The sequence below is a fragment of the Vicia villosa genome, linkage group LG4 (genome assembly GCF_029867415.1).
Source record: "Vicia villosa cultivar HV-30 ecotype Madison, WI linkage group LG4, Vvil1.0, whole genome shotgun sequence".
Taxonomy (NCBI): Eukaryota; Viridiplantae; Streptophyta; class Magnoliopsida; order Fabales; family Fabaceae; genus Vicia; species Vicia villosa.
This window is the reverse complement of record NC_081183.1, coordinates 155684558-155710999: the sequence shown is the minus strand read 5'-3', so window position 1 is coordinate 155710999 and position 26442 is coordinate 155684558. Positions and strand designations below refer to the sequence as shown.

At 34.1% G+C, this 26442-nt stretch overlaps 3 protein-coding genes across 3 annotated transcripts; 1 reads left to right on the top strand and 2 right to left on the bottom strand.

The window, feature by feature from the left end:
• Positions 1-15267: 15267 nt before the first annotated feature.
• On the top strand, positions 15268-15957 carry LOC131598142 (uncharacterized). Its single transcript, XM_058870773.1, has 3 exons — positions 15268-15624; positions 15825-15876; positions 15926-15957. Exons 1-3 carry the CDS (start codon positions 15268-15270, stop codon positions 15955-15957), a joined length of 441 nt encoding a protein of 146 aa, XP_058726756.1.
• A 381-nt stretch (positions 15958-16338) lies between these two features.
• LOC131598141 (uncharacterized) lies at positions 16339-18299 on the bottom strand. The gene is made up of 3 exons (XM_058870772.1): positions 17568-18299; positions 16902-17488; positions 16339-16732 (listed from the first exon to the last, which is right to left on the bottom strand). The coding sequence occupies exons 1-3, from the start codon at positions 18297-18299 to the stop codon at positions 16339-16341; spliced, it is 1713 nt and encodes a 570-aa protein (XP_058726755.1).
• Positions 18300-22512: 4213 nt separating this feature from the next.
• Positions 22513-23157, bottom strand: LOC131598140 (uncharacterized). Its single transcript, XM_058870771.1, has 2 exons — positions 22970-23157; positions 22513-22849 (listed from the first exon to the last, which is right to left on the bottom strand). The coding sequence occupies exons 1-2, from the start codon at positions 23155-23157 to the stop codon at positions 22513-22515; spliced, it is 525 nt and encodes a 174-aa protein (XP_058726754.1).
• Between the last annotated feature and the right edge of the window lie 3285 nt (positions 23158-26442).

Below are 26442 nucleotides of genomic sequence, written 5' to 3'. Positions count from 1 at the left end.
GATGAGTCTGGATGATCTTCTGACAGATGGTTCTTCAGAAATGCTTAGATTCTCCAGAGAAGCTGATACTTGATCTTCAGATTCTTTGCTTCTGAGAAGCTCTGCTTCTGATGCGTTGCTTCTTGGCTCAACAACTTCTGATACATCAATATCACAATCTGCAAAATTATCAAACTGCTTTGGTTTTTCAGAACCAAGCTTATCATCAAACCTGATATTGATTGATTCTTCTACAATCAATGTTTCAGTATTGTATACTCTGTAGCCTTTTGAGCGTTCAGAATATCCAAGAAGGAAACATTTTTGTGCTTTGGAATCAAACTTACCAAGATGATCTTTAGTGTTCAGAATAAAGCATACACATCCAAAAGGATGGAAATATGAAATGTTGGGCTTTATATTCTTCCACAATTCATAAGGAGTCTTATTTAGAATAGGTCTGATAGAGATTCTATTCTGAATATAGCATGCAGTGTTTATTGCTTCTGCCCAGAAATGCTTAGCCATATTGGTTTCATTGATCACGGTTCTGGCCATTTCTTGCAGAGTCCTATTCTTTCGTTCTACAACTCCATTTTGCTGTGGAGTTCTAGGACAAGAGAAATCATGGGCAATACCATTTTCTTTGAAGAACTCTTCAAAGAATCTGTTCTCAAATTCACCACCATGATCACTTCTAACCTTTATGATTTTACACTCTTTTTCAGATTGAATCTGAATGCAGAAATCAAAGAACACTGAATGAGACTCATCCTTGTGTTTCAAGAATTTTACCCATGTCCAGCGGCTATAATCATCTACGATGACTAATCCATATTTCTTCCCTCTGACAGATGCTGTTTTGACTGGGCCAAACAGATCAATGTGCAAGAGTTCTAATGGCCTTGAGGTAGAAACAACATTCTTGGACTTGAATGCAGGTTTGGAGAACTTGCCCTTCTGACATGCTTCACAAAGAGCATCTGATTTGAATTTCAGATTAGGGAGTCCTCTGACAAGATCCAGTTTGTTAATCTGAGAAATCTTTCTCAAACTAGCATGACCTAATCTTCTGTGCCAGACCCACTGCTCTTCAGAAACAGACATAAGACAAGTCACCTTCTGACTCATAAGATCTTGCAGATCTGTCTTATAAATGTTGTTCTTCCTCTTGCCGGTAAATAGGATTGAGCCATCCTTCTGATTTACAGCCTTGCAAGACTTTTGATTAAAGATTATATCATAACCATTGTCACTCAATTGACTGATAGATAAGAGGTTATGTGTTAATCCTTCTACAAGAAGTACATTTGAAATGGAAGGAGAGTTACCAGACTTTATAGTTCCAGAGCCAATTATCTTGCCCTTCTGATCTCCTCCAAACTTGACTTCTCCTCCAGACTTAAGCACCAGGTCTTGGAACATAGACCTTCTTCCTGTCATGTGTCGTGAGCATCCAGAGTCCAGGTACCACGACATGTTGTGCTTTGTCCTTTTTGCAGCCAAGGATATCTGCAATAGGAATAATCTTATCCTTAGGTACCCACATTTTCTTGGGTCCTTTCTTGTTAGATTTTCTCAAGTTCTGATTGAACTTGGGTTTAACATTGTAAGCAATAGGAGGAACAACATGATAATTCTTAATGTGAGTTTCATGATATTTCCTAGGTTGTGTCACATGCTTCTTAGTGTGTGTAATGTGAAAACTTTGAGCATGTGAAGTGTGCCTAATATCATGTGAGTGGCCATACTTGAACTGATCATACAATGGCTTGTATGTGATTTCCATCTTATCAACAGGTTCAAGTTTGTATGGGGTTTCACCCTCAAAACCAATGCCAACTCTACTGTTTCCAGACACAGCATATATCATAGAAGCTAGCTGACTTCTGCCAATACTTCTAGATAAGAACTTCCTGAAACTTAAATCATATTCTTTCAGAATATGGTTTAGACTAGGAGTGGATTTTTCTGAATTGGAAGGAGATCCAACATTATTGGATAATTTTAAAACTTTTTCTTTTAATTCAGAATTTTCCAACTCAAGCTTCTTCGTTTCAAATTCAAATAGCTTTTTCAGCTTTTTGTATTTGAGACTGATCTGAGACTTGAATTCCAGAAGTTCTGTTAGACTGGAAACTAACTCATCTCTAGTAAGTTCAGAAAATACCTCTTCAGAATCTAATTCTGATGTAGATTCTGATCCGTCATCTTCTGTCGCCATCAGCGCACAGTTAGCCTGCTCATCTTCAGAGTCTGAATCATCTTCTGACTCATCCCAGGTTGCCATAAGACCTTTCTTCTTATGAAACTTCTTCTTGGGATTTTCCTTCTGAAGTTTTGGACATTCATTCTTGAAGTGTCCAGGCTCATTGCATTCATAGCACATGACCTTCTTCTTGTCAAATCTTCTGTCATCAGAAGATTCTCCACGTTCAAATTTCTTTGAACTTCTGACGCCTCTGAACTTCCTTTGCTTGTTCTTCCAGAGTTGATTTAGCCTTCTGGAGATCAAGGACAGTTCATCTTCTTCTTCAGATTCTGATTCTTCAGAATCTTCTTCTCTAGCCTGAAAAGCGTTAGTGCATTTCTTGATATTGGATTTTAATGCAATAGACTTACCTTTCTTTTGAGGCTCGTTTGCATCCAGTTCAATTTCATGACTCCTCAGGGCACTGATCAGCTCTTCCAAAGAGACTTCATTTAGATTCTTCGCAATCTTAAATGTAGTCACCATAGGACCCCATCTTCTGGGTAAGCTTCTGATGATCTTCTTTACGTGATCAGCCTTGGTGTATCCCTTGTCAAGAACTCTCAATCCAGCAGTAAGAGTTTGAAATCTTGAAAACATCTTTTCAATGTCTTCATCATCCTCCATCTTGAAGGCTTCATACTTCTGGATTAAAGCGAGAGCTTTAGTCTCCTTGACTTGAGCATTTCCTTCATGAGTCATTTTCAAGGACTCATATATGTCATAGGCCGTTTCCCTGTTAGATATCTTCTCATACTCAGCATGAGAGATAGCATTCAGCAAAACAGTTCTGCATTTATGATGATTCCTGAAAAGCTTCTTCTGATCATCGCTCATTTCTTGCCTTGTCAGCTTTACGCCACTGGCATTTACCGGATGTTTGTAACCATCCATCAGAAGATCCCATAGATCACCATCTAGACCAAGAAAGTAACTTTCCAGTTTATCTTTCCAGTATTCAAAGTTTTCACCATCAAATACCGGCGGTCTAGTATAACCATTGTTACCGTTGTGTTGCTCAGCAGAGCCAGATGTAGATGTAGACTTTGCAGTTTCATCAGCCATCTTTTACTGAAGCGTTTTTCTCTTCCTGAATCTTTTCTAAACACGGTTAAGTGCTTGCACCTTAGAACCGGCGCTCTGATGCCAATTGAAGGATAGAAAAACACTTAGAAAGGGGGGGGTTTGAATAAGTGTAGCTTTAAAAACTTGACCGATAAAAATAAATTGCACAGTTATTTTTATCCTGGTTCGTTGTTAACTAAACTACTCCAGTCCACCCCCGCAGAGATGATTTACCTCAATTGAGGATTTAATCCACTAATCGCACGGATTACAATGGTTCTCCACTTAGTCAGCAACTAAGTCTTCCAGAGTCTTCTGATCACACACTGATCACTCCAGGAACAACTGCTTAGATACCCTCTAAGACTTTCTAGAGTATTCTGATCCACACGATCACTCTAGTTACAACCTGCTTAGATAACCTCTAAGACTTCCTAGAGTATTCTGATCCACACGATCACTCTAGTTCCTTACAACTTAATGTAATCAATTCTAAGAGTATTACAATTGCTTCTTAAAAGCTATAATCACAAACTGTGATATTTCTCTTAACGTTTAAGCTTAATCTCACTAATATATTACAACAGCAATGTAGTGAGCTTTGATGAAGATGAAGATTCTGAGCTTTGAATAGAACAGAGTTTCAGCAAGTTAATATGAGTTGTTTTGTTCAGAATCGTTAACCTTGCTTCTCATCAGAACTTCATATTTATAGGCGTTGGAGAAGATGACCGTTGAGTGCATTTAATGCTTTGCGTGTTCCGTACAGCATCGCATTTAATGTTATACGCTTTTGTCAACTACCTCGAGCCTTGTTCACGCTGTGTCTACTGACGTTGCCTTTAATAGCTTCTAACGTTCCTTTTGTCAGTCAGCGTAGCCTGCCACATGTACTTCCTTCTGATCTGATGTTTGTGAATACAACGTTTGAATATCATCAGAGTCAAACAGCTTGGTGCAAAGCATCTTCTGATCTTCTGACCTTGAAGTGCTTCTGAGCGTGATACCATCAGAACTTCAGTGCTTCTGATCTCATGTTCTTCTGATGCTTCCATAGACCCATGTTCTGATTCTGCTTCGACCATCTTCTGATGTCTTGCCAGACCATGTTCTGATGTTGCATGCTGAACCCTTTGAGACAAAGCTTCTGAGCGCTGAATTATGCATACTCTTTATATATTTCCTGAAAAGGAAATTGCATTGGATTAGAGTACCATATTATCTTAAGCAAAATTCATATTATTGTTATCATCAAAACTAAGATAATTGATCAGAACAAATCTTGTTCTAACACGCTTTTCTAGAAAAAGCGCTCTGGTAGACCCCCCCTATAAGAGCGCTTTTCTGGAAAAAGCGCTCTTGTAGACCCCCCCTATAAGAGCGCTTTTTCCAGAAAAGCGTTCTGGTATCCCCCCCTATGAGAGCGCTTTTTCTGGGAAAAGCGCTCTGATAGCCCCCCCTATAAGAGCGCTTTTCCAAAAGCGCTTTCGTAGGTTTTTTTTTATGCTTTTTTTAATCTTTGGCAGCGCTTTTACTAAGAAGCGCTTTCGTAGGTGGACCTTTAAGAGCGCTTTTTAAAAGCGCTGTTGTTGCTAAATGAGGTATTTTAATGTGCAGCCTGTAATTTAATCCTCCCAGTCGACCTGTAATATTTTCGACCTGTAATATGTTTTCAACCTGTAATATTTTTGACCTGTAATATATTTTCGACGATATATTTTCAGCCATCGGTAGGACAATATATATATATATATATATATATATATATATATATATATATATACTAATATAATACCATTATAATATCCAAAATTATATATATACATCATTACAACATCAACAATATTATACTTCAGATCGACACAAATCCTACATGAAAAGTTGCTGAATATAAAATTGACACAAATCCTCTTTGATTTCTTCCAACTTAAGTCTCGGGTACGAAGCAGCACGGAATTCGTCAAAGTACTACAAATTAAAACAAAAACATAATATGAATGATTTAGTTAAATGTAATAAATTATATGAAATTATCTTAAGTTATAAATTCATACCGTGAGCGGAATCTCTAATTGATTCGCCTGAAGGATTTCTTTCATAAACCTCAAAACATAGTATCCGCAATCTGAACTGTTTCGCTGTTGCGGACACTACATAGAAAAACAAATAAGATCAAATATCACAATAGTCAAGTAGCATAAATATTATAAGCAAAAATATTATAAGCAAAATTGTGAAAAATAATGTACCTGCACTTTGATCCAAGTAATGTTGTTTGATTTAGTCCGGGATACCTGTGCGTCTCGTTGACTTCGGAACACTTGTATTGATCTAACAAATATATAAAAGCATATGTTTAGATCAATCTCACAAATAATTAAATATATAAATATACACGAATATTTAGAACGATCCCACTTACAAATCAATCATTTCCTTCATAGCCGGATAATTGGTCCAGTCACCATTTACCGAATTAAGATAATACACCACTTCTCTTATAGGGTTGATAGCAAGCAACAACCAGTGTGCTCTATAAATTAAAACAATAGGTTATATGAAAATTTTGCTATACACAAAAGAAACAGAGATTAGATGAACCAAGAATGAGAAACTAACCCTACTGGTCGGGTATTATACGCCCAAAGATGCAGACTTTCTGTATTGCCGGTGGACATGAATCTATCGACTAAGTGTTGTCTAACTGATTCCGGTTCCGAAGCAATTGCCATTCCGCTGCAATGGGCGGAAGACACGAAACGGAATCTGTTTGACAATGGAGTCCCGCGCAACACTTTGTCATACAACAACCTTAAATAAAAACATAATAAACATTAGATTATTTTCATTGAAATGTGTAAATAAATTGTGGGACTAATTAAATAATATATCGGATGAGTGAATATTACCGGATGTATGAGTGCATATTACCGACGCCTAGTTATTCATGCGTAAAAATCTCTTCCAAGTCATCAATTCCAATATTTGACATGAATTCAATACCGAAGACACCTTCATCCATATTGATTTCACGTAAAGCACCATCCTTCAAATCGGACATATCAACAATTGTTCCGAGCGTCGTCTGGTATCGAGGCACAAAAGCACCGCCTTTTTTTGCCGCTGGCTTCGGAGGACCAGTGGGTGGTACACTACGAACTGGCTGCGTCACTTGTTGTGACCCCCGAGCAGATGCCTAAAAATCATATAAGTTAGGTAAAATATAAAATCATGCAGTTTTTTATTCAGATTATATATTAACACTTTAAATGTACCTCTTTTAGTGATGCAACAGACTCCTCCTCCTGTAAAATCCCTTTACCCTTAATTGCGGGTTTTGTAGGAGCAGTCTAAAATTAAAATGTAAAAAATAATTAATAAACGGTGCAGAATTGACATTCGAAAACTAAATGATTCATAATCGTTTTCAATATACCTCATCACTAATGGTAATGAGCTCCGAGGGCCATGCAACAAATGATCCTATTGCATCTCGCAACAATGTCGTCTCTGAGACCATGTCAGGTACCGGTAGCATCGCATCATGATCTAATACAACATCCACCGATACTTTCAGGTGTCCATCCGGGAGCGGTCTATGGTGAAGTAAATCTCCCAAAGTGTTGTGCACTTTTCCCTTGCCAACTAGGCGATAATTCAGTGACGATAAGTATAGTTGGCAAGATGAAATGCCCTAAACCAATAGTAAATATAAAGTCATTATCATTAATAAAATAGAACAATTTGTAAGGAAAAACATTTATAATTACCTCGGGAAATTTCCTTTGACAGTTGATACTAGCCTTATCACTAGTTTCTTTCACCGATGAAGTGTTGCACTTTTCTCTCATATACATATCTTTATCTCTTTGCAATTCAGAGACTTGTGCTTGCAATTCCTGCAATTTTTGCAACACTTCTTCATTGGTAGGATTTGATCTTCTCCTAGGATGCTTGTAAAAAGAGGTTGGAGTCACACCATGACTTTTACCCCTCACCCGACCGGGATACTCAGGAGCATCTAGTGCTCTACTAAGTACGCTCCTATCATCCTGGTCCTCACCGGTGGATACCGATTGCGACAAGGTCTCCTGTAATTCATTTACATTTCAATAATTATTAGTGGAGATAAAAAATCATTTATATATTAAAAAACATTTGATTTAATTAAAGACACAGTGTTATACTTACACATTCAGCATAAACTCTTTGAACATCGGGATCGACAGCTTGATTCTTGCCCACACGAGCTTCCTTCCACAACACATGTACTGGAAGTGAGGTTTCCTCACTTTTCGTCTCCTCTAACTATGCATTGACACAAATAAAATCGTCAAATAAAACACATTTAGACAATTAATTAAAACGCATTTCTATTTACTTACAATTTTTTCCTCTAAGCGTGCATATCCCAAACGCCCTTTTTTGTATGGATACGCGGCTTTTGATGCTCTCGCACTATTTGTGGCACTCCTTTTCCGAAAATCTTCATATATATATATATATATATATATATATATATATATATATATATATATATATATATCCCCAACGTTGTCTTACATTTTAATTGTAGAAATAGAAACCAATCCAGTTCATTAAAATAAACAAATCAAAATTTAATGGTCGTGATTGATTGTTCTCATTTCTCATAATAAGTAAGTGTTCTCACTTGAGTCGTCCCATATATATATATATATATATATATATATATATATATATATATATATATATATATATATATATATATATATATATATATCAAGTGAGAACATTTTATAATGAGAGATGAGAAGGACGAATATCAACAATTAGATTCATCAAGAGAGAGAAATTAATAATCACATTAATGTATTAACATATATATATATATATATATATATATATATATTTATATATATATATATATATATATATATATATATATATATATATATATATATATATATATATATAGAGCATATCAACTGAGAGCATTTTATAATGAGAGATGAGATGAACAAATATTAGTCATTAGATTCATCAAGAGAGAATGTTAATCCATTAATGTGGCTATTAATTTCTCTGTCTAGATGAATCCAATTGTTAATATTTATTCCTCTCATCTCTCATTTTAAAATGCTCTTACTTGATATGCTCCATATATATATATATATATATATATATATATATATATATATATATATATATATATATATATATATATATATATATATATATATATATATTGTTATGAAATTAACAAAAACAATATAGAGATGAAGGAGAGATGAATGAGAGAAAGAGAAAAGAAAAAATAATATTGTATTATCATCTTTCAAGTAAATCTCTTTACATTGCAAAGTGGTCTCTATTTATAGGACATTAGGAAGGTGGAAAATCATAACCTTACTATACCACTTAATAGGGAATATGAAGATGAAAGATAAGAATATATATGTACATCCACAATAATATTTATTCATAACACTCCCCCTTGGATGTCCATTGAGGATACGCCTCGTTAAAACCTTACTAGAGAAAACCCAGTGGGAAAAAATCTAGTGAAGGGAAAAGAGTACAATATCCTTTAAGTGTGAACTGCCTCGTTAAAAACCTTACCAGAAAAACTCAGTGGGACAAAACCATGGTGAAGGAAAAAAGAGCGCAGAAAATATTTATTTCTCCCCCTCATACATACATTTATATGTGAGACAATATTATTTGTAGTAGTTACTTAAAATGTCTTCTTCGAAGTGACTTCATGTAGTGCTAATAGTTATGCGAGACTTTACGAAGTTGATGCCATGATTTGTTTCATAGATCTCCATGAAATGGTTGTACCATCACATGTAAACAAATAACCTCTTTCTGATCTACCATTGTGAGAATCTGACAAGTAACCTGCATCTCTAAGATAACGGAGTATATGTTTGACCACTTTCCAATTTCTTCGTGTAGGTGAATAATTCTATCTTACTTATAGATTAACCGCAAATGATATATCATGATGTTTATAATTAGCAAGTTGTATTAGTACTCCAATTGCACTAAGATATGGTACTTCAGGACCAGGAAATTTTCATCCTTTTCTCGAGACCTAAAAAGATCTTTCTCCACATCTAATGATCTAACAACCATATTGGAGTAGACAACATATAATATATGTCCATATAGAATCATTTCAACACTTTTCTATATAGCCTTCTTGATGTACAAATATTCTTTTGTCCAAATGCTCAATTTCCAAACCTAAACATATTTTGTCTTTTCTAGATCCTTCATCTCAAACTCTTTATTTAAGCAATTTATAGCTTTTGGAAGCTCTTTAGGAGTTCCAATAATATTTATGTCATCCACATAAATAACTATTATTGCAAATTCTTTTCCACATCGTTTTATGAAAATACAAGTACAAATTGAGTTATTTGTATATTCATCATTTAGTAAATATTCACTGAGGCAATTATACCACATGCATCCAGATTCTTTCAGCCCATAGAGAGACTTGTTCAATTTGATGTAGTAGTTTTCTCGAAATCCAAAATTACATGCCTCAAGTATATTGAACCCTTCAGGGAGTTTCATGTAAATGTCACTATTAAGTGAACCATATAAATAAGATGTCATTACATCCATCATGTTCAAATTAAGCCCTTCATATGTTACAAGACTAGTTAATCATCAAAAATCGATTAAATCAACTACAGGTGAATATGTTTTATCAAAATCAATCTTAGGTCTTTGTGAAAATCATTGAGCAATAAATCAAACTTTATATCATTCTTATTTTTCTTTTTCACAAAAACTCATTTATATCCAATTAGTTTCACACCTTGAGGTGTTCGGACTACATGTCCCAAAGTGAGTCACTTGTAAAGTGAGTTTAATTCTTCTTCAATTGAATAGATTTATTTTGGCCAATTCTCACATAGTCTACAATCTTTAATAGACTTTTACTCATGATCCTCGTTATCATTGATCACTTTTAGCGCTATATTGTATACAAAGACATTGTCAATATTGACTTTATTTGGTTATTTCAATTTCGGTTCCATTCCATTTCATCCATGACATAATTCATGGAGATCTCTTTATTTCATATTTCAAGTACTTGATTTGTTCTTCTGGAACTGAAAATTAAATTAGGTCAAAGTGCTCTTAGCATTTTCATATCCTCACTTGGGTCATCTTTAGTTTCTTTTCTTAGTAGAGGACTTTTAACATTATAACCGACTTTCATACCACGCTTCAGGCGCATCAGCAACTCATTTGCAATATTATATTATCCAATAGGAGAATCCACTTTGAGTGGAGTATTATCAGTTGATAATTTATTTCATAAACCTTGCAAATGAATAATATTTTGAACTTTTGGTTCATATTGATTTGTACGAGGATCAAGACAACAATTTATTTTAAATTATTCATTTGAACTTCTTGTTCATGATTTCACCTGCTTATTCTCCCCCCCTAATATTAGGAAAATTAATTTATCAAGTGATAATCAACCTACTGAGCTGCAATCAAGTTTTTGATTATTTTCTCAAATTATATCCTCAAAATTGAGAGTCATTATATTTTTCCAATATTCTTTCACGACTCATCTTAATGTATTATATTGGAGCAATTGGAATATACACAACACATCCAAATGTTCACAAATATGAGAAGTATTAGAATAAATTAGGGAGGACTAAGATATAGTATCTTGTTGGCTTAATGCGAATAAATATCTTAATATCATACTTTGGGTGTTTCAAATATATAATTTAGAATTGATGATCTCATAAGTATCAACCATATAATTAACTTTAGACGTCTAAAGAATGGATCTTCGGGTCCATTTTCTTTTTATGAACATATATTATATGATATTCAATATCAATTTTAATAATATATGTGATACTTATACATAAATATTTTTAAGAAAATCCAGAAAACAAGATCTTAGTCTAATTAGTTGAGAAAATAATTTCACAAATTTCTGGTTGTGAGTAGAGACATATTCATGATATTTTAGTCGATGCAACAATTAATGTCATAAAATCGTAATTTCTCAAATTTTTATTTTCCTTTAGAAACACACAAAAATTGACTGGATTGAAGAAACTTCTGGTTCTTCAATATAAATTATTCGCCTCATATTAAATCTGAGATGACCCAACCGGTTTTACCAACGACACATTTAAGTGTAATTTGTAAACTACTGGTTTACAATGACATATGCTTAAATTGTACTAATATAAGTGTAGTACAAGCCCGAGGGAAAAGCCGATAGCTTTTCTATTATACATTTTATGTCCAAATTCATTTGTGTAATACAAAGATATTCAATACCTCCAATATAATTCATGTGAATTTTCTATGACGAAAAAATATTTGGCAAGACATAAAGAGAACACACAAAAAGAAAATATAAAGGATTAAAGTTCATTCGAATCTCGACTCTATCAAAATATGAGATTACTTTCGTGTGCCTTTAAGATGGACTAACAAATGTCATCCATACACTATACTTGTAAAAAGAAAAGAATAGTATAATTAAGATTTATATGAGAAGTTTAAGCACTATTATAACAACTTTAAAATATGTAGCAACTTTATACTATTGATATATTCTTTAATAGATTGCAATGTTTTAATTCTCTTGTTAAAATATCAATATTTAGAAATAATATGAATAAAGAAATTGTATCAGCAAGACTTTGTTTAATATGAGGTATTACAATTGAGTACATAAATTAAGCACTGATCATCCTAATTTTGGAGCATCAAGAACTATATCTAATTTGTGTAATGATTGACAATATATTCAAAACCAATATAATAATATCCCATGATTAATAATTTTAATTATACACATGCATATGCACATATTAACATATAATTATCAAAATTATACAAAATCATATCATCATATATTTATGTTGTTTTACTATCCTTCATGGATGTTTGATAAGATCTTCAGTAACTATATAAATAAAATTATTTGTGTTATTCTTCTGGAATAACAACCTTTTTATGAGCATATTACAAATTATAAATTTTTAGATCGAAACAACAAAAATTTATGAAATCCTTCAGGGATATTTTAATATTACTCTTGAAATATTTTTGGGATGCATGAAGATCACAATTGATATTATCCTGAGAGCTTCGTTTTACTTAGAAAATTACAACATTTGCAATCCTTCATAGATGTATACCATTAAATTATGAAAGAAAATTGGATCATTTTTATGAAATTTTATTTCTCAAAAATGTAGGTTACAAATCTTTACATCATCAATAAAAAAAAATAAAATTTCTTTGTGAAATCCTTCTAGGATACTTCACTATTATTGATTCAATCATATAGAATTCGATAATATAGGTGATGCAATTATTTTTCAAATTTTTAACATAACAGATGCAATCCTTCTGGGATATGTTATTAGTATAGATGCAATCCTTCTGAGATTCATTAATATCAAGATGAAATCACAATTTTTTTTATAGTTCTTCAGGAACTCAATCACATTTTGTAGTTCTTTAGGAACTCAATCACATTTTGTAGTTCTTTAGGAACTCAATCACATTTTGTAGTTCTTTAGGAACTCAATCACAAATCTTTTACTAATAAAAATAATAATATTTATAATCCTTCTAGGATTCAATAATATTATAGATGCGACCTTTTAAAGGTGATTGAACGTTGAATTCTTCTGGAATTCATCAATTAATGATAAACACAATAATCGATTAAACTCAATCTTTGAACAATAATTTGGAGATAGTTTAATATTAATCTTTAGTTCTACAAATATCACATCACAAACTATTTCCATAAACAAAGGTCGAGAAAAATTATTCTTTGTGCAATCCTTCAGGGATGCTTGAATATTAAATTAACACTTTTATGTGTTAAAATTCAATTCCAGGCAAACATATAGAAATGCCTTAATGTTAAATTCTTCCAGAATTTAACAAGAATGATCAAAGAAATCTAATATTATTGTACAAGGTAAATCAATTTCTCTACAAAATATATTTAAAAAAAGATAAACATATTTATATGAAGAAAAAAAATAGTAACAAAAACATGAATTGTATTATATTGGTTCAAATATATTAAGATTAGAAAAATAACGTAGAACCTGGCTATATCATCACTCGCGTTGTAGAGTATCGTGCTGATAACGTGTTATGAAATTAATAAAAACAATATAGAGATGAAGGAGAGATGAATGAGAGAAAGAGAAGAGAAAAAGTAATATTGTATTATCATCTTTCAAGCAGATCTCTTTACATTGCAAAGTGGTCTCTATTTATAGGACATTAGGAAGGTGGAAAATCATAACCTTACTATACCACTTAATAGGGAATATGAAGATGAAAGATAAGAATATATATGGACATCCACAATAATATTTATTCATTATATATATATATATATATATATATATATATATATATATAAAATAAGTAATGAAATTCCCATTAATTAAAAAAAGTAAAAGGGGTACTCATCCAACAATACATTGTTAGCCATTTAGGAAATCAACAGGTCAATGACACCATAACGTAAAATTACAATTTACATTTGGCTTTATACCTATATCTTTCCAAAGCCACAACTTCAATTTAGCTCTATGCTCTACCTCCCCTACTCGAAAAACCGCAGTATTAAATTGGATATCATTCCTCATACTCCAAATTGCCCACACCGTAGCTAACCACACCAGTAACTTCTTTCCTAAAGCAACCACTCCACCTAACACTCTATAAAATTCCATTAATGAATACCAACAAAACATTAAAATTAAAAAATAATTTACTTTAAAAAATTAATATTTGTCCGACAACATAAATAAATCACACTTATAAAAAAATCATCATGATTGAATATTAATATTTTCCTTTCCAATATTATTAAACAAAGCGGCTTTTAGTTCAGGTTCATCGAGAAAAAGACTAGCAACTTCAAGAACACAAACTCCATCAAAAAGATTTCATTCATCCCCATCAATATTCCACATTTGTCTTGCTCCTTCATTATAAACCTTACTCTTTCTTCGAGAGAAGTCAGAGATTTGTATGAACAAAAACTTAATCCTCAACCCTCTTAAGTGAATAAATCTATATGTGCTCCAATTCTCCCGACAGAAGATAAAAAACTTGAGCGTGAAAGAAATTTTAAAGCAATAGATTGATTTTTCTTTCACTTTTTTTAGTTATAGATAGAATAAATAATCTAATTTTTACCCAATAAAAACAAGCCTGGATTATATCATCCGAAAAAAAAGTAAAAAGTTGGGTGCGTGATACCAAATATGTACCGATTAGTGTACCAACTTAAAAATAAAAATGAAAAATTGATACGACTTCGGTGCGTACCGGGTGAGTACCGTACGCGTACCGGTACTTTACCTAAAATGGAGTACCATATATATATATATATATATATATATATATATATATATTAAGAATTTAAAGGTAGTGCACTGTGAGTGTATCACAACCCTTAAAAAGAAATAAGCTTAATTGCACTTTTGGCCCCCCTAGTTTCAGCTTCTTAAACTATTAGTCCCCCCAGTTTAAAACCCAGGATTCATGCCCTCAAAGTTTTACTCTGTTGGAATTTTTGAAGCCCCCCTCCATTTGGCAGTATTTTTAATGACGTGGCATGGAAATAAACCTGCCACATGGGTAATGATTTAATGATGAATGACATGGAAAACATGAACTATTTAAAATATATGCAGATTATTTATAAAATAAACTTAATTTCGAAAATTTATTTTTAATTCATTTAATTGGACATATAAGTATCTAATTTTGCCCTAATCCCTTTCTTGTTCATTTTGTTTGTCAAAATCCAAAAAAACCCTTCATCTCCTTCATCTCCTCCATTGCTACACAGTGCGCAATCTCATTTCTCCTTCATTCAGCTTCTTAAATCTCGTTTTCCCAAACCTTGTTTCTTTCATCCCTAATTCGTCAACCTTGTAATGTCTCAAAAGTCTGTGTCAATTGATAGCTACAGAAGTCACAGAATGAGACAGGAATGTCACTGCGGTCTCGATGCTCCATTGATGACGGCCTGGACCGATACAAACCCAGGACGTCGCTTTTTCGGTTGTGGGATGTACAAGGTTCAAGGTTTCAAGAAGTGCAGTAACTTTGTTTGGCTTGATGAGGAAATGAACCCTAGGGCAAAAGAAGTAATTTCGTGCTTAATGCAAAAGTTGAATGAAGAAAAGCAGAGGGTTAAGGATTCATTCGCAAAAGAAGAAGAATTGAAGATGAAGATGAAACTGATAAAGAAACAGTTGAAGTTTAATTGGGTCATGACCATTGTTGTGTTGGTATCATTACTTGCAACAATAATTATGAAATGAAGCTGTTAGTACAATTGTTGTTTAGGTCTAATTTGTTGTCTTTGTTTAGGTTCAATTAACTTATAAGTTTAAGGATTTTTAGGTTCAATTTATGTTAACAGTTTATTGTTGTAATTGTATGGTTTATCAATCAATGAAGTTGCTTATTGTTCTAATTGTAATTGTAGTTGCATGGTTTATCAATCAGTGAAGTTGCTTATGTTAACAGTAGAGGTGCCTGTAATTGTATTGTATGGTTTATCAATCAATGAAGTTTATTGTTGTTTAGATTGTAAACAAACTGTTGGTGTTGGTCAATAGTTTACCAAATTTAACCAAACTGATAACAACCAACATGTTAACAAATTTTGACATCAACTATTTACAAATTGAAATAACATTTATTCAGTCAACAAAATGTAACCAAAGTGTAATCAAAGTGAACCAACAAGTCATCATTATAGCAGTAAGTTATAATATAACATTGCACATATGAAATTATCCAAATGATGGCCATTACATAAGTGGTTCAGTAGCAGCAATTTTAAAACATAACATTACAAAATATTGTTTTCATATTGAGATCCAAACTGATTACTAATCACTACAAAATACCCAAAATATCATATTGTTTTACAATCACTACAAACTTTGTTACTAATGCAACATTGTTACATTCAAAAAGAAAGGCATCATTGCCTCCTAATCCTGAGTTGGTTGAGGTGCCTGAGATCCTTGACCAATCTCAACTGGTTTTTCTTTTCCCTTAATCTTCTTCGCCTTACTGGTTGTCTTAGATTTCTTTGCCTTGTTGCCCCCTTTAGGTATCTGCCTATCAGCTGCCCTCTTTCCCTTACAACTCCTCTTGTTGTGTCCAGCTTGTCCACATTTGTTGCAAGTGACAGTTCCAAACTTCTTAGGAAGAACAAAGGGATTCTGTGGCTCATCAGATGTTTTGTTCCTCATCTTCTTAGGACGGCCAATTGCCCTTCTCATGACAGGAGGAGACATTGGCACATGGTCAACATTGGTCCAAAGTTGTGGTCCATTATTTGGATACACAATGTTAGCATAGCACTTTCCAAATGTAAGCTTGCTGCAAAACAGAATTCAAGATGTTAGCATAACTTAAAGAAAACTAGTGAGAGACATAACTAAATGTTGTAGAATTCAAGAAATACCTATAATATGGAGACACATATCCTTCAGGTTTTTTCCTAATGCTCCAAATGCAAGAGACAACATGACTTCATGGGATTCCAGACAACTCCCATTTTCTGCAGCTACATGATTCATTTTTCAGATTGACACAGTAAGTCTCAACTCCATTGGTAGCTCTAAAGATGGATAAGTCATCATTTCCATGCCAAGAGGGGGTCCAGTTTTGTGCCTCCTGTTTGTTATTCTCTATGAGCAATTGGATTCTAGGACATATAACACCCTCATAGTCCTGTAATAGTGTCTTCTGTTTAGTTATCCTCTTTGTGATATAATGCTTGATTCCTTCCAAAAGTGTTATGATTGGCTTGTCTCGATGCTCTAAAATTACCCTATTAAATGCCTCACACATGTTATTAACCTGAATATCACACTTTGAAAATGTCTTGAAATGAGATCTTGACCAATATTTAGCAGGAATGTCAGCCATGTCCTTCCATGCATCTGGCTTTAGAAGCTTCAACTTCTCCATTTCTCTATCAAACATAGGAACACAAGTAGCTCTAGCTGCTGCCCACATAGCCTGTTTAAGCATCAAACCAGAATGTTTCTTCTTCCAATTACCATAAAGGTGTTTGACACACATTCTTTGCTCCATGTTGTCACCTAATTCTTGGATAGCAGGAACCAAACCCTACAACAATTACACATAACAGTTAAATATAAATATATAAGTGAATATCAAAAGAATTACATTTATAGTTTAGTATTACCTTATGTTGGTCAGAAATAAAGCCATAACACCTATCATTGAATGCTCCTAAATCTTCTAGTAGTATATGCAAGAACCACTGCCATGAGTCTTTGGTTTCAGCCTCAACAACTGCATAAGCTATTGGATATATTTGGTTGTTTGCATCTCTGCCTATAGCTGACATCAGTTGGCCACCATAATCACCCTTAAGAAAACATGCATCCAATCCAATGATAGGTCTACAGTAGGTGGCAAATCCTGACTTGCAGGCATCCAAACAAATGTAGATTCTCTCAAATGCTGGATTGCCATTGTTTTCTGCACATTTAATAACCACAGTACTCTTGGGATTGGACCTCAACAACTCCTCTCCATAGCTTCTCAAGTGTCTGAATTGATCTATACCAGCACCTTGGATCATTTCCAAAGCCTTTCTTTTAGCCCTATATACTTGATCTATAGTTATCTTTGAACCCCATCTCTGAAGTGTTTCAGCAACTAGACCAGCTGGCTTCATGTATGGACTGTGCCTTAGCAATTGTGTAAACCTAATTGCAAGCCACTGAGTCTTAGCATTCCTGTTGTCAGCAGTTCTAAAACAAGTATGGTCACTCACATAACTAACAATCTGCCAATAATTCTGCCCATTCCTCATGCTGAACCTTAAGTGAAACTTGCAGCCTTCCATACACTTAACTACAATCCTTTTAGAATCATTTTTCTTGATATACACATTCTTTTGATTTTCCATTCCATACTCTTTCACTGCATCTCAAATTGCAACCTTGTCTGTAAACATCATTCCTATCTTGAATGCACATCCCCCACCACTTTTGAAAATTGGATTCCTTTCTACTTCTCCTTCATCTTCACTACCATGGGGTGTGTGTAAGTGATCCTCATCCTCTTCATTCTCATCCTGTTGTGGCAAGTTTATTTCAGTTATTTCTTCCTGACCTAAGGTCTCTGGGGGAAGAACTGAGGTCCAATTCACATCCTCATAGCCTTCACTATCCTCACAGTAGTCACTATCTTCACTGAGGTCATCATCATGTTCAGGTTGAGGGACATTGTCTTGAGTAGGGTCAGGTTGAGGGTCATTAGGTTGAGGTACATTGGCTTGAGGGACATTGTCCTCAGTAGGTTCCTTAGTAGTTTCCTCAGTAGGTTTCTCAGTAGGTTCCTTAGTAGTTTCCTCAGTAGGTTCCCCAGTAGGTTCCTCAGTAAGTTCCTTAGTAGTTTCCTTAGTAGGTTCATCAGTAGGTTGGGTCTCAAAATGATGAGGGACATTGTCAGGTTGGGTCTCAAAATGATGAGGGACATTGTCAGGTTGGGTCTCAAAATGATGAGGGACATTGTCATTGTCTTCAGTAGGTTCATCAGTAACTTGAGTCTCAGTAGGTTGAGCAACAAAATTTTCATGGTCAGCAGGTTCAGGGTTTTTGTTTACAAACTCAGCATGTGTATGGACACTCACAACAAGTTCATTAGAAACATTAACAGACTTCACACCTATCACTTGTACATCATCATCATCATCATCTATAATTTTATCTAGCTCACTTGGGTCAACAATTTCAAGTGGATCAGATACCTTATGTTCCACATAAATATCAATCAGCTCATGACCTTCGACATCTTTAGCAAACTGCAAGACATCATTGTCATTGTTCAAACTCCTTAGACCACGAGTAAAGCTATAATTGGGGTGCCTATACCATAGATTAGCAATGTCAACATAACCCTGTGCCCTAATCACTTCTCTCATTTCCATGTAAGACATATAGTCAACATCAAACTTCCATCCAAATTCAGTAACCTCACCACCTACGTACAAATTAACAGGTTCATTTACAAACATACCCCTATGGTGTATCTTTAACCTAACTTTTATCTCTTGGGATGGCCTGAAATTAACAATATTCAAATGCAAAGTTAAAACTGGTGGACCACACAAACCTATGGAAACTACTATAATATGCGACAATAGCAAAACATGGTGGACCACACAAACCGATGGAAACTACTATAGTAATAGACAATAACATAAAACCAGTGGACCACACGAAACTATAAATACTGACTATCACCATGTTCAAAGAAGGCAAAAAAACATACCTAAAACAAAAGCGTACTTCTTCAGTCGCCATTGTTCTTCTGGAGGTTCTTCAGCTATTGACACCAGATAGCAATACGAAGACTATGGCGTTTGGAGAAGACAATACCACCACCCACCTGCGCACTGTGTAGCAATGGAGGAGATGAAGGGGTTTTTTGGATTTTGACGAACAAAATGAACAAGAAAGGGATTAGGGCAAAATTAGATACTTATATGTCCAATTAAATGAATTAAAAATAAATTTTCGAAATTAAGTTTATTTTATAAATAATCTGCATATATTTTAAATAGTTCATGTTTTCCATGTCATCCATCATTAAATCATTACCCATGTGGCAGGTTTATTTCCATGCCATGTCATTAAAAATACTGCCAAATGGAGGGGGGCTTCAAAAATTCCAACAGAGTAAAACTTTGAGGGTATGAATCCTGGGTTTTAAACTGGAGGGACTAATAGTTTAAGAAGCTGAAACTAGGGGGACCAAAAGTGCAATTAAGCCAAAGAAATATTTTATATATAATTTAAAAAAAATCAAACATTTATAAAAATTAATAATTATGATTTCATTGACCGTGTAAAACTGTTTTATATTAAATTCATTATTTAAACGATATTCACATGACTTGTAAACTATGTTTTATTTAATTTAAGAATAGTAAAAGAAAACATAAGTCCTCAGATCTTGGTATGAGAAGAAATATGGATTCTATTTTTAGAACTTTTTCCCCACCTCTTATTGATATTTTAGTAGTGATGAGGAATGAAGAAATAATATTCTTTATCTTTAATACTTAATATGGAAGAGGACTTCCACATGTTTCATTTTCAACTATGGCCCCAATTGTATAGATTTATTTCATTACCTTATACGAGAAGAATATGATAGAAATACATAAATGATAAGTCATTTGTTGCCCAGATAATAAGTAACTCTTGCAGACTAAGCTCTGTCCAAGCAACACCACCTTAAAAAGTGGTTGGTTTTAGAGCTAGTTAAAGTTAAAGGATGATTTTACTTATTCTATTTTTTGCAAGACAATATATTATAGAAAAAAATGGTAATTAACATATTTATATGATTGGCTTATTCACGTGAGGCCATCTACATGTATGGTACGGTCTACCATGATAGGCGGTAGAGGTGGCAAACAGACATGCCCGCACCGTTTAAGTCTGTCCGGCAAAAGTCCGTGAAAAAATGGGCGGGGCGGACATATTTAAGAGTGTGGACCAAAAACCTTGTTCCACTCCCCAAAAAAGTGAGGGTGAGGCAAAGAAAGCCCGCGGGCAGTGAGCATTTTAGGTCTAAATATAATAAATTTGTATGAAAAAGCTCATGCCCGCAAAAAAAGGGACGGAGCGGACACATTAAAGAGAGTGAGTCTAAAACCTTGTCCCGCTCCGCGAAAATGTACTGTTAAAACGGGCTTTCCTTGCGGAGCGGACCCATTTTGCCACCACTAATAAGTTTCCTGATTGACAAAGTCAGCATTTTATTAAAATGAAACTTAAACAAAGTCAGCATTTCATAAAAATGAAACTTAAAGAAAGTCTTTTCTCTAGGTTTTTGGATCATTGGATTACATTTAAAAACAAAATTTAAGTTTATTAAACCTGAGAAACAAAGATTGAATAAGAAGATGATGTTGGTCGATTGAATTTTTTTAAATTTTGTTTTAATGTACGATTGTTTATGGCTTCTGCAATCTAATTAAAATTTTTTTTAAGTTGACTTTAAGTGACCTGACTTCTGTTAGACTCAAATAGATGGCAAAGACTAAAATTAAATGTTAGAATTATTTATAGGGACGAAAACATCTTTAATCCTATTTAAATTAAAAATAAAACAAATAAAAACAAAAGAAAAAGATTTCATAAGCGCTTTTCCTCCCTCCCTCATTTTTGTTTTTAATAATTCTTCCACCTTTTCTTTTGGCATCTGACTAGTCTGTTATTTGTTGTGGTTTGTTGTGATTTATGGCTGTTGATGTGAGAAGGTTGATGATACCGTTATGGTAGTTGTAAATGGTGAAATGGTGATGGGTTTCATTGAGAATTTTCTTGCGGAATTGAAATCTTATTTGAGAAAAGAAAATGGTTCTGTTATACCGAAAATTTGTGGAAAGAGATAAGGAAGAAGGTGAAATTATGAAGGTTGAATGTAATGGTTATTATTAAGGGAAGTAGCGGTGAAGGTTGAATGTTGGTTTTTGGTTATTGTTGAAGAAGGTGAAATTACGAAGGTTGGATGTTATGGTTATTATGAAGGGAAGTAGCGGTGAAGGTTGAATGTTGGTTTTTGGTTATTGTTGAATGTGCGTACATTTTAACCCATCGGAGTCTATAGAGAAACAACTATGCATGACTTCACAAAAAAGCTAAGGTCTTTTACACTTTAAACAAATAGTATTTATTATTCTATGTAGCAAATAAATTATGCAAATTCCAGGGCTCAAAAGCAAGCCCTAGTTCTCCTCGGGACCCAGCAGACAATAACAACGATCGAATAAAGAGCAATACTATACAAAAAAGAACAAGGATGCTAAAGGTAACAACCAAATACATATATAAATATATTGTTTACAAACCGATACACGAGGGCTCCCCCAAATATTACAATAGAAATATAACAGAGAAAGAAGAACAAAAAGGCTCACAAACATTGGCACCTGACTCCAAAGCTCTTAGACCACTTTCGATATCCTTTCGAGAAGCATCTGCTAAAGGATCCAACTGGTCAACTATAATACGAATGTAGAGACAAAATTTTCGTGCCGGCTCCAACATTTCTTTCCATGCCTTACACATGGCTTCCACAGCTCGTTGAATGGATTCTCGAGATTTTTACTGTGTAACAGCCACCTCCTCCTTGAGACCTTTCAAAGCATTGATCCGATCATCCTTCTTCTGGTTGTAGCAAGTCACACCCAAACCAACTCTACAATCCACAATTTTGTGATCCGACTTGTCACACTTGAAACAGTTCCCAAAATTCATGTTGCATTCATTGGCACAATGTCCTTCGACACCACACTTGTAGCACTTAACCGGAGTACTAGCTCCTCTCCCACTTGGCTTTCCGCCATAACCAGATTTCTGCTTCTTCTTTTCATCATACGGTTTACCACGGTATTGTCCTTTCCCATCATTCGAAGACTTGTAGTGAGAAGCACTCTCCATACTATCCTCATTATAAATCTGACTCTTATTAACTAACTTCGTAAAGCGTGTAATCTGTTGGTAACCAATAGCCTTCTTGATATCATGCCTCAAACCATTCATAAACTTCAAACACTTAGACCTCTCTGCATTCATAGTATTGTAATGAGGACAATACTTAATTAACTCTTGGAATCTTGCAGCATACTCTGCCGCCGTTCCATTTCCTTGCTTCAATTCCAGAAATTCCACCTCTTTCTTTTCATGCACATATTCCGGATTTTTTTCTTCCAAAAATGCATCACGGAAAAGAGCCCAAGTAATTTCCATGTCTTCCTCATCAAATCTCTACACAGTGTTACTCCACCAGTCCTCGGCTTCCTTCTCTAGAATGTGAGTGTCAAAAGCACCTTTTGCACATCGGTACAATTCATGACTTGAAATATCTTCTTGATCGCTTTCAACCATGCTTGTGCCTTGTCAGGTTCATGCTCTCCCTCAAAGATCGGAGGATTGTTACTTCGGAAGTCTCCCAAAGCACGAGACTCATTATCTTCTCCATTACGAGCATTGGCATGCAACACTTGTCCAATAACACCAGCTAACCTTGTCAATTCTTCGGCAATAGCTTCATCATTCCTTCCTGCAACCATTGTCCTAAGTCAACCAACAACAAAACAGACAAACAATATTGACCGTGTCAGATACACAAATCTAATACAACGGGAATAAAAGAAATTAATAACCTTGACCAACAGGTCGACCATGCTCTTATACCACTAATGTAACACCCCTTTTCTAAACTCCAATATTTCATATAATAACAGAGTGATAAAGCATGCATATTTCAAAAGGGTGCCACATGTCGTTTCCACAACAATGAAAACCAAACATCCACATACATAACATGCATCCGATCATATTTATAACACATTTTTAAAACTTCATGTTTCATCAATATGCATATCACAACGGAATTATAACTTCTCAAAACAATTTCAATAATTACATCCCATACTATAATCATCTACCAATATAATGACCATATTATATCATAACATGTCATATGAATTCAAACATAGGCACTAAGGCCACTAACAAATATATTCAAGTACAAGGTCAAATAAGAGAATATAACAATATCTCATAGTACAAAACACAAGTTCAAATACCCCCGTGTTACATGACTAGGGCATTGACTCGATATTTAATAAAATGATAAATAACCAATAAGCTCCTCGGCTAATCCTCGTGCAAGCACACTACTCGTCGGAACCTGAGCGATGTCGCATTGAACATCATTCAAATAGAAGGGTGAAAATTCACATCATAATAGATACATATAATATGAACAATGGAAATAATACACAACTATCCAACAATTCATCACACTTCATAGTTAAATGAGTTACATAAACATTGCACATAACACAAGTTTTCAATTACCACATAAGCACTCATTCATTCCAAACATCATATAGCAAATCAACGTGACTCCAAATACAGTTAATGTAACTCATGCATGTGGTACCATGTTAACATCAAGCTCACTGCTCCCGATTCCATATTCAAGAACCAGAGCCCCGCTTCCGATCCGGACAAGACCAAAGTCCTCAAATATGAACATATAGTCCACCGCTTCCGAATCCACAAAGGAACAAAGCCACGGCTCTATTTCCACACAAGGATCAAAGCCAACCCGGAGTATCATCTCCCCATGAATGCATGTGCAACAAGATTCACATTATATGCAATTAAGATTATCACACAATTTTAATTATCCAAGCATATCACAATAATTCTCATAATTCGAATTATCCACCAAAATGTCGCACAACACACATTCAACATCAATAAGGAATACATTTAGCATTTATTGATCACACATAACATTTAGAACATAAGCCCATTCAGGTTATTCACACAATTCATCAAAACACATCATCTACATATACCAAAGTCAAGTACCATGTACATATGTAAATTCGATTCAAAACCTATCCAAACATCATTGAATAAATTATTAAAATCCATGGAAGTCCCTACTAAAATATAAGCATGCAGGATCCCAAATTAAAGAATCAAAATTCATAAAATTTTAGTACAGGTTGCGCTACGCGCCCATTTCCGCGCTATGCGCACCAAGTCAGAAGTTCAAGCGCTACGCACGCTATATCCAGCGTGACGCACCCTCTGCGTTTTTTTGGAAAAAAAATCATATTTGACAGCACTTCCAATACTCGTTTTTAAACACCCAAAACACATCCAAACAACAATTAATCACACATATGTGGTTCCTGATCATGTTTATATTCTTGGGTTAATATTATAACAACATAAAACATGATTTAATCCTAAATTTTCAGGGATTCAACACAAACCCTAACATTTGAAATCTATGAAGTAGAGAGATGAACAACCTAAGCATACAACTATCCATTACATACATATATATCGACAATAATGAGGATTCTCCCCCTTACCTCTTGAAGATTCTCCTTCTTCTAGGTTCCATTCTTTTTCTCTATTCTTTTCTCTTTTCATATCCTCTCTCAAAAGTGAAAGTTATGAGAACTAACCTAATCCATTTTACTATATTTCTTTTATCTAATAGGCTTAGCTACCCACTCTCTTATTATCTCTATTTCAATTAATTAGGCCCAATAGCTAGTACCTTCTTATTCTATCACTAATTCTAATAACCCAATTAGCATAGTAACACATAATTAAATAATTATCACACCAAATAATAATTAAATAATTAATTAATCATACTAATAATAGAATAGCTATTCAAAATAAATAAAATAGAAAAATCGGGATGTTACAACATGTTGTACAAGAACATCAGTACAGGCTGTTTTAATTCTTGACAGATTTGAATTGATTATGCGAGATTCCTTTTGGATATATCTCACTTATTTTCGCAGGTCTAGAAGATTTAATTTGTAACAAGTGATTTGATCTTCAATTGTACATAAGTTTCTAAAATTGGATGTTGAGACAATTTAGGAAACTTAATGTTTTGTTCCAAGATTTAAGGAGATTTTTGTGCATAATTGGTGCAACTCTCAGCTTGTGGATCAAGTAATATCTGGGTGAAGATTTCGAAGCCCATGGACTGCTTAGTAGTATTTAAAGAGAAAACTAAACCTAATGTAATGAAGCTTTCACAAATTTGTAAAATTAGGGAAAGTCTAGAGTATTGGATTTTGAGAGTCTCTTGTATTTTTGAAAGTCACCCTTGTATCTTTTGATACATTAAGGTAGACCGATTGTTACTTGCCAATCACTCTGAAGCTTTGAATCAAATAATAGATTGTGTGTCAAGTTATTCTTAAAAGCTTTTAAGCAACAATGAGTATTGTATTTGAAGTGTAATATTTCATTTGGTTGTTTGTGACTGGTTTATTTAGTTGTTTTGATACTGTCATTGGTTTGTGACTGGTTTTATCACTGAGGTGATTGGTGGAAAGTGAGAGGGAGATCTCATATCTAGAAGGTTTCTATGTAGAAGTTGCACAAGGTAGTGATTAAGCGATAAGTTGTAAACTGGGATTGTTTAGGCTTTGAACTAAGGACAAAACTTAGGTACAATTCTTTAGGTGTGGTTCT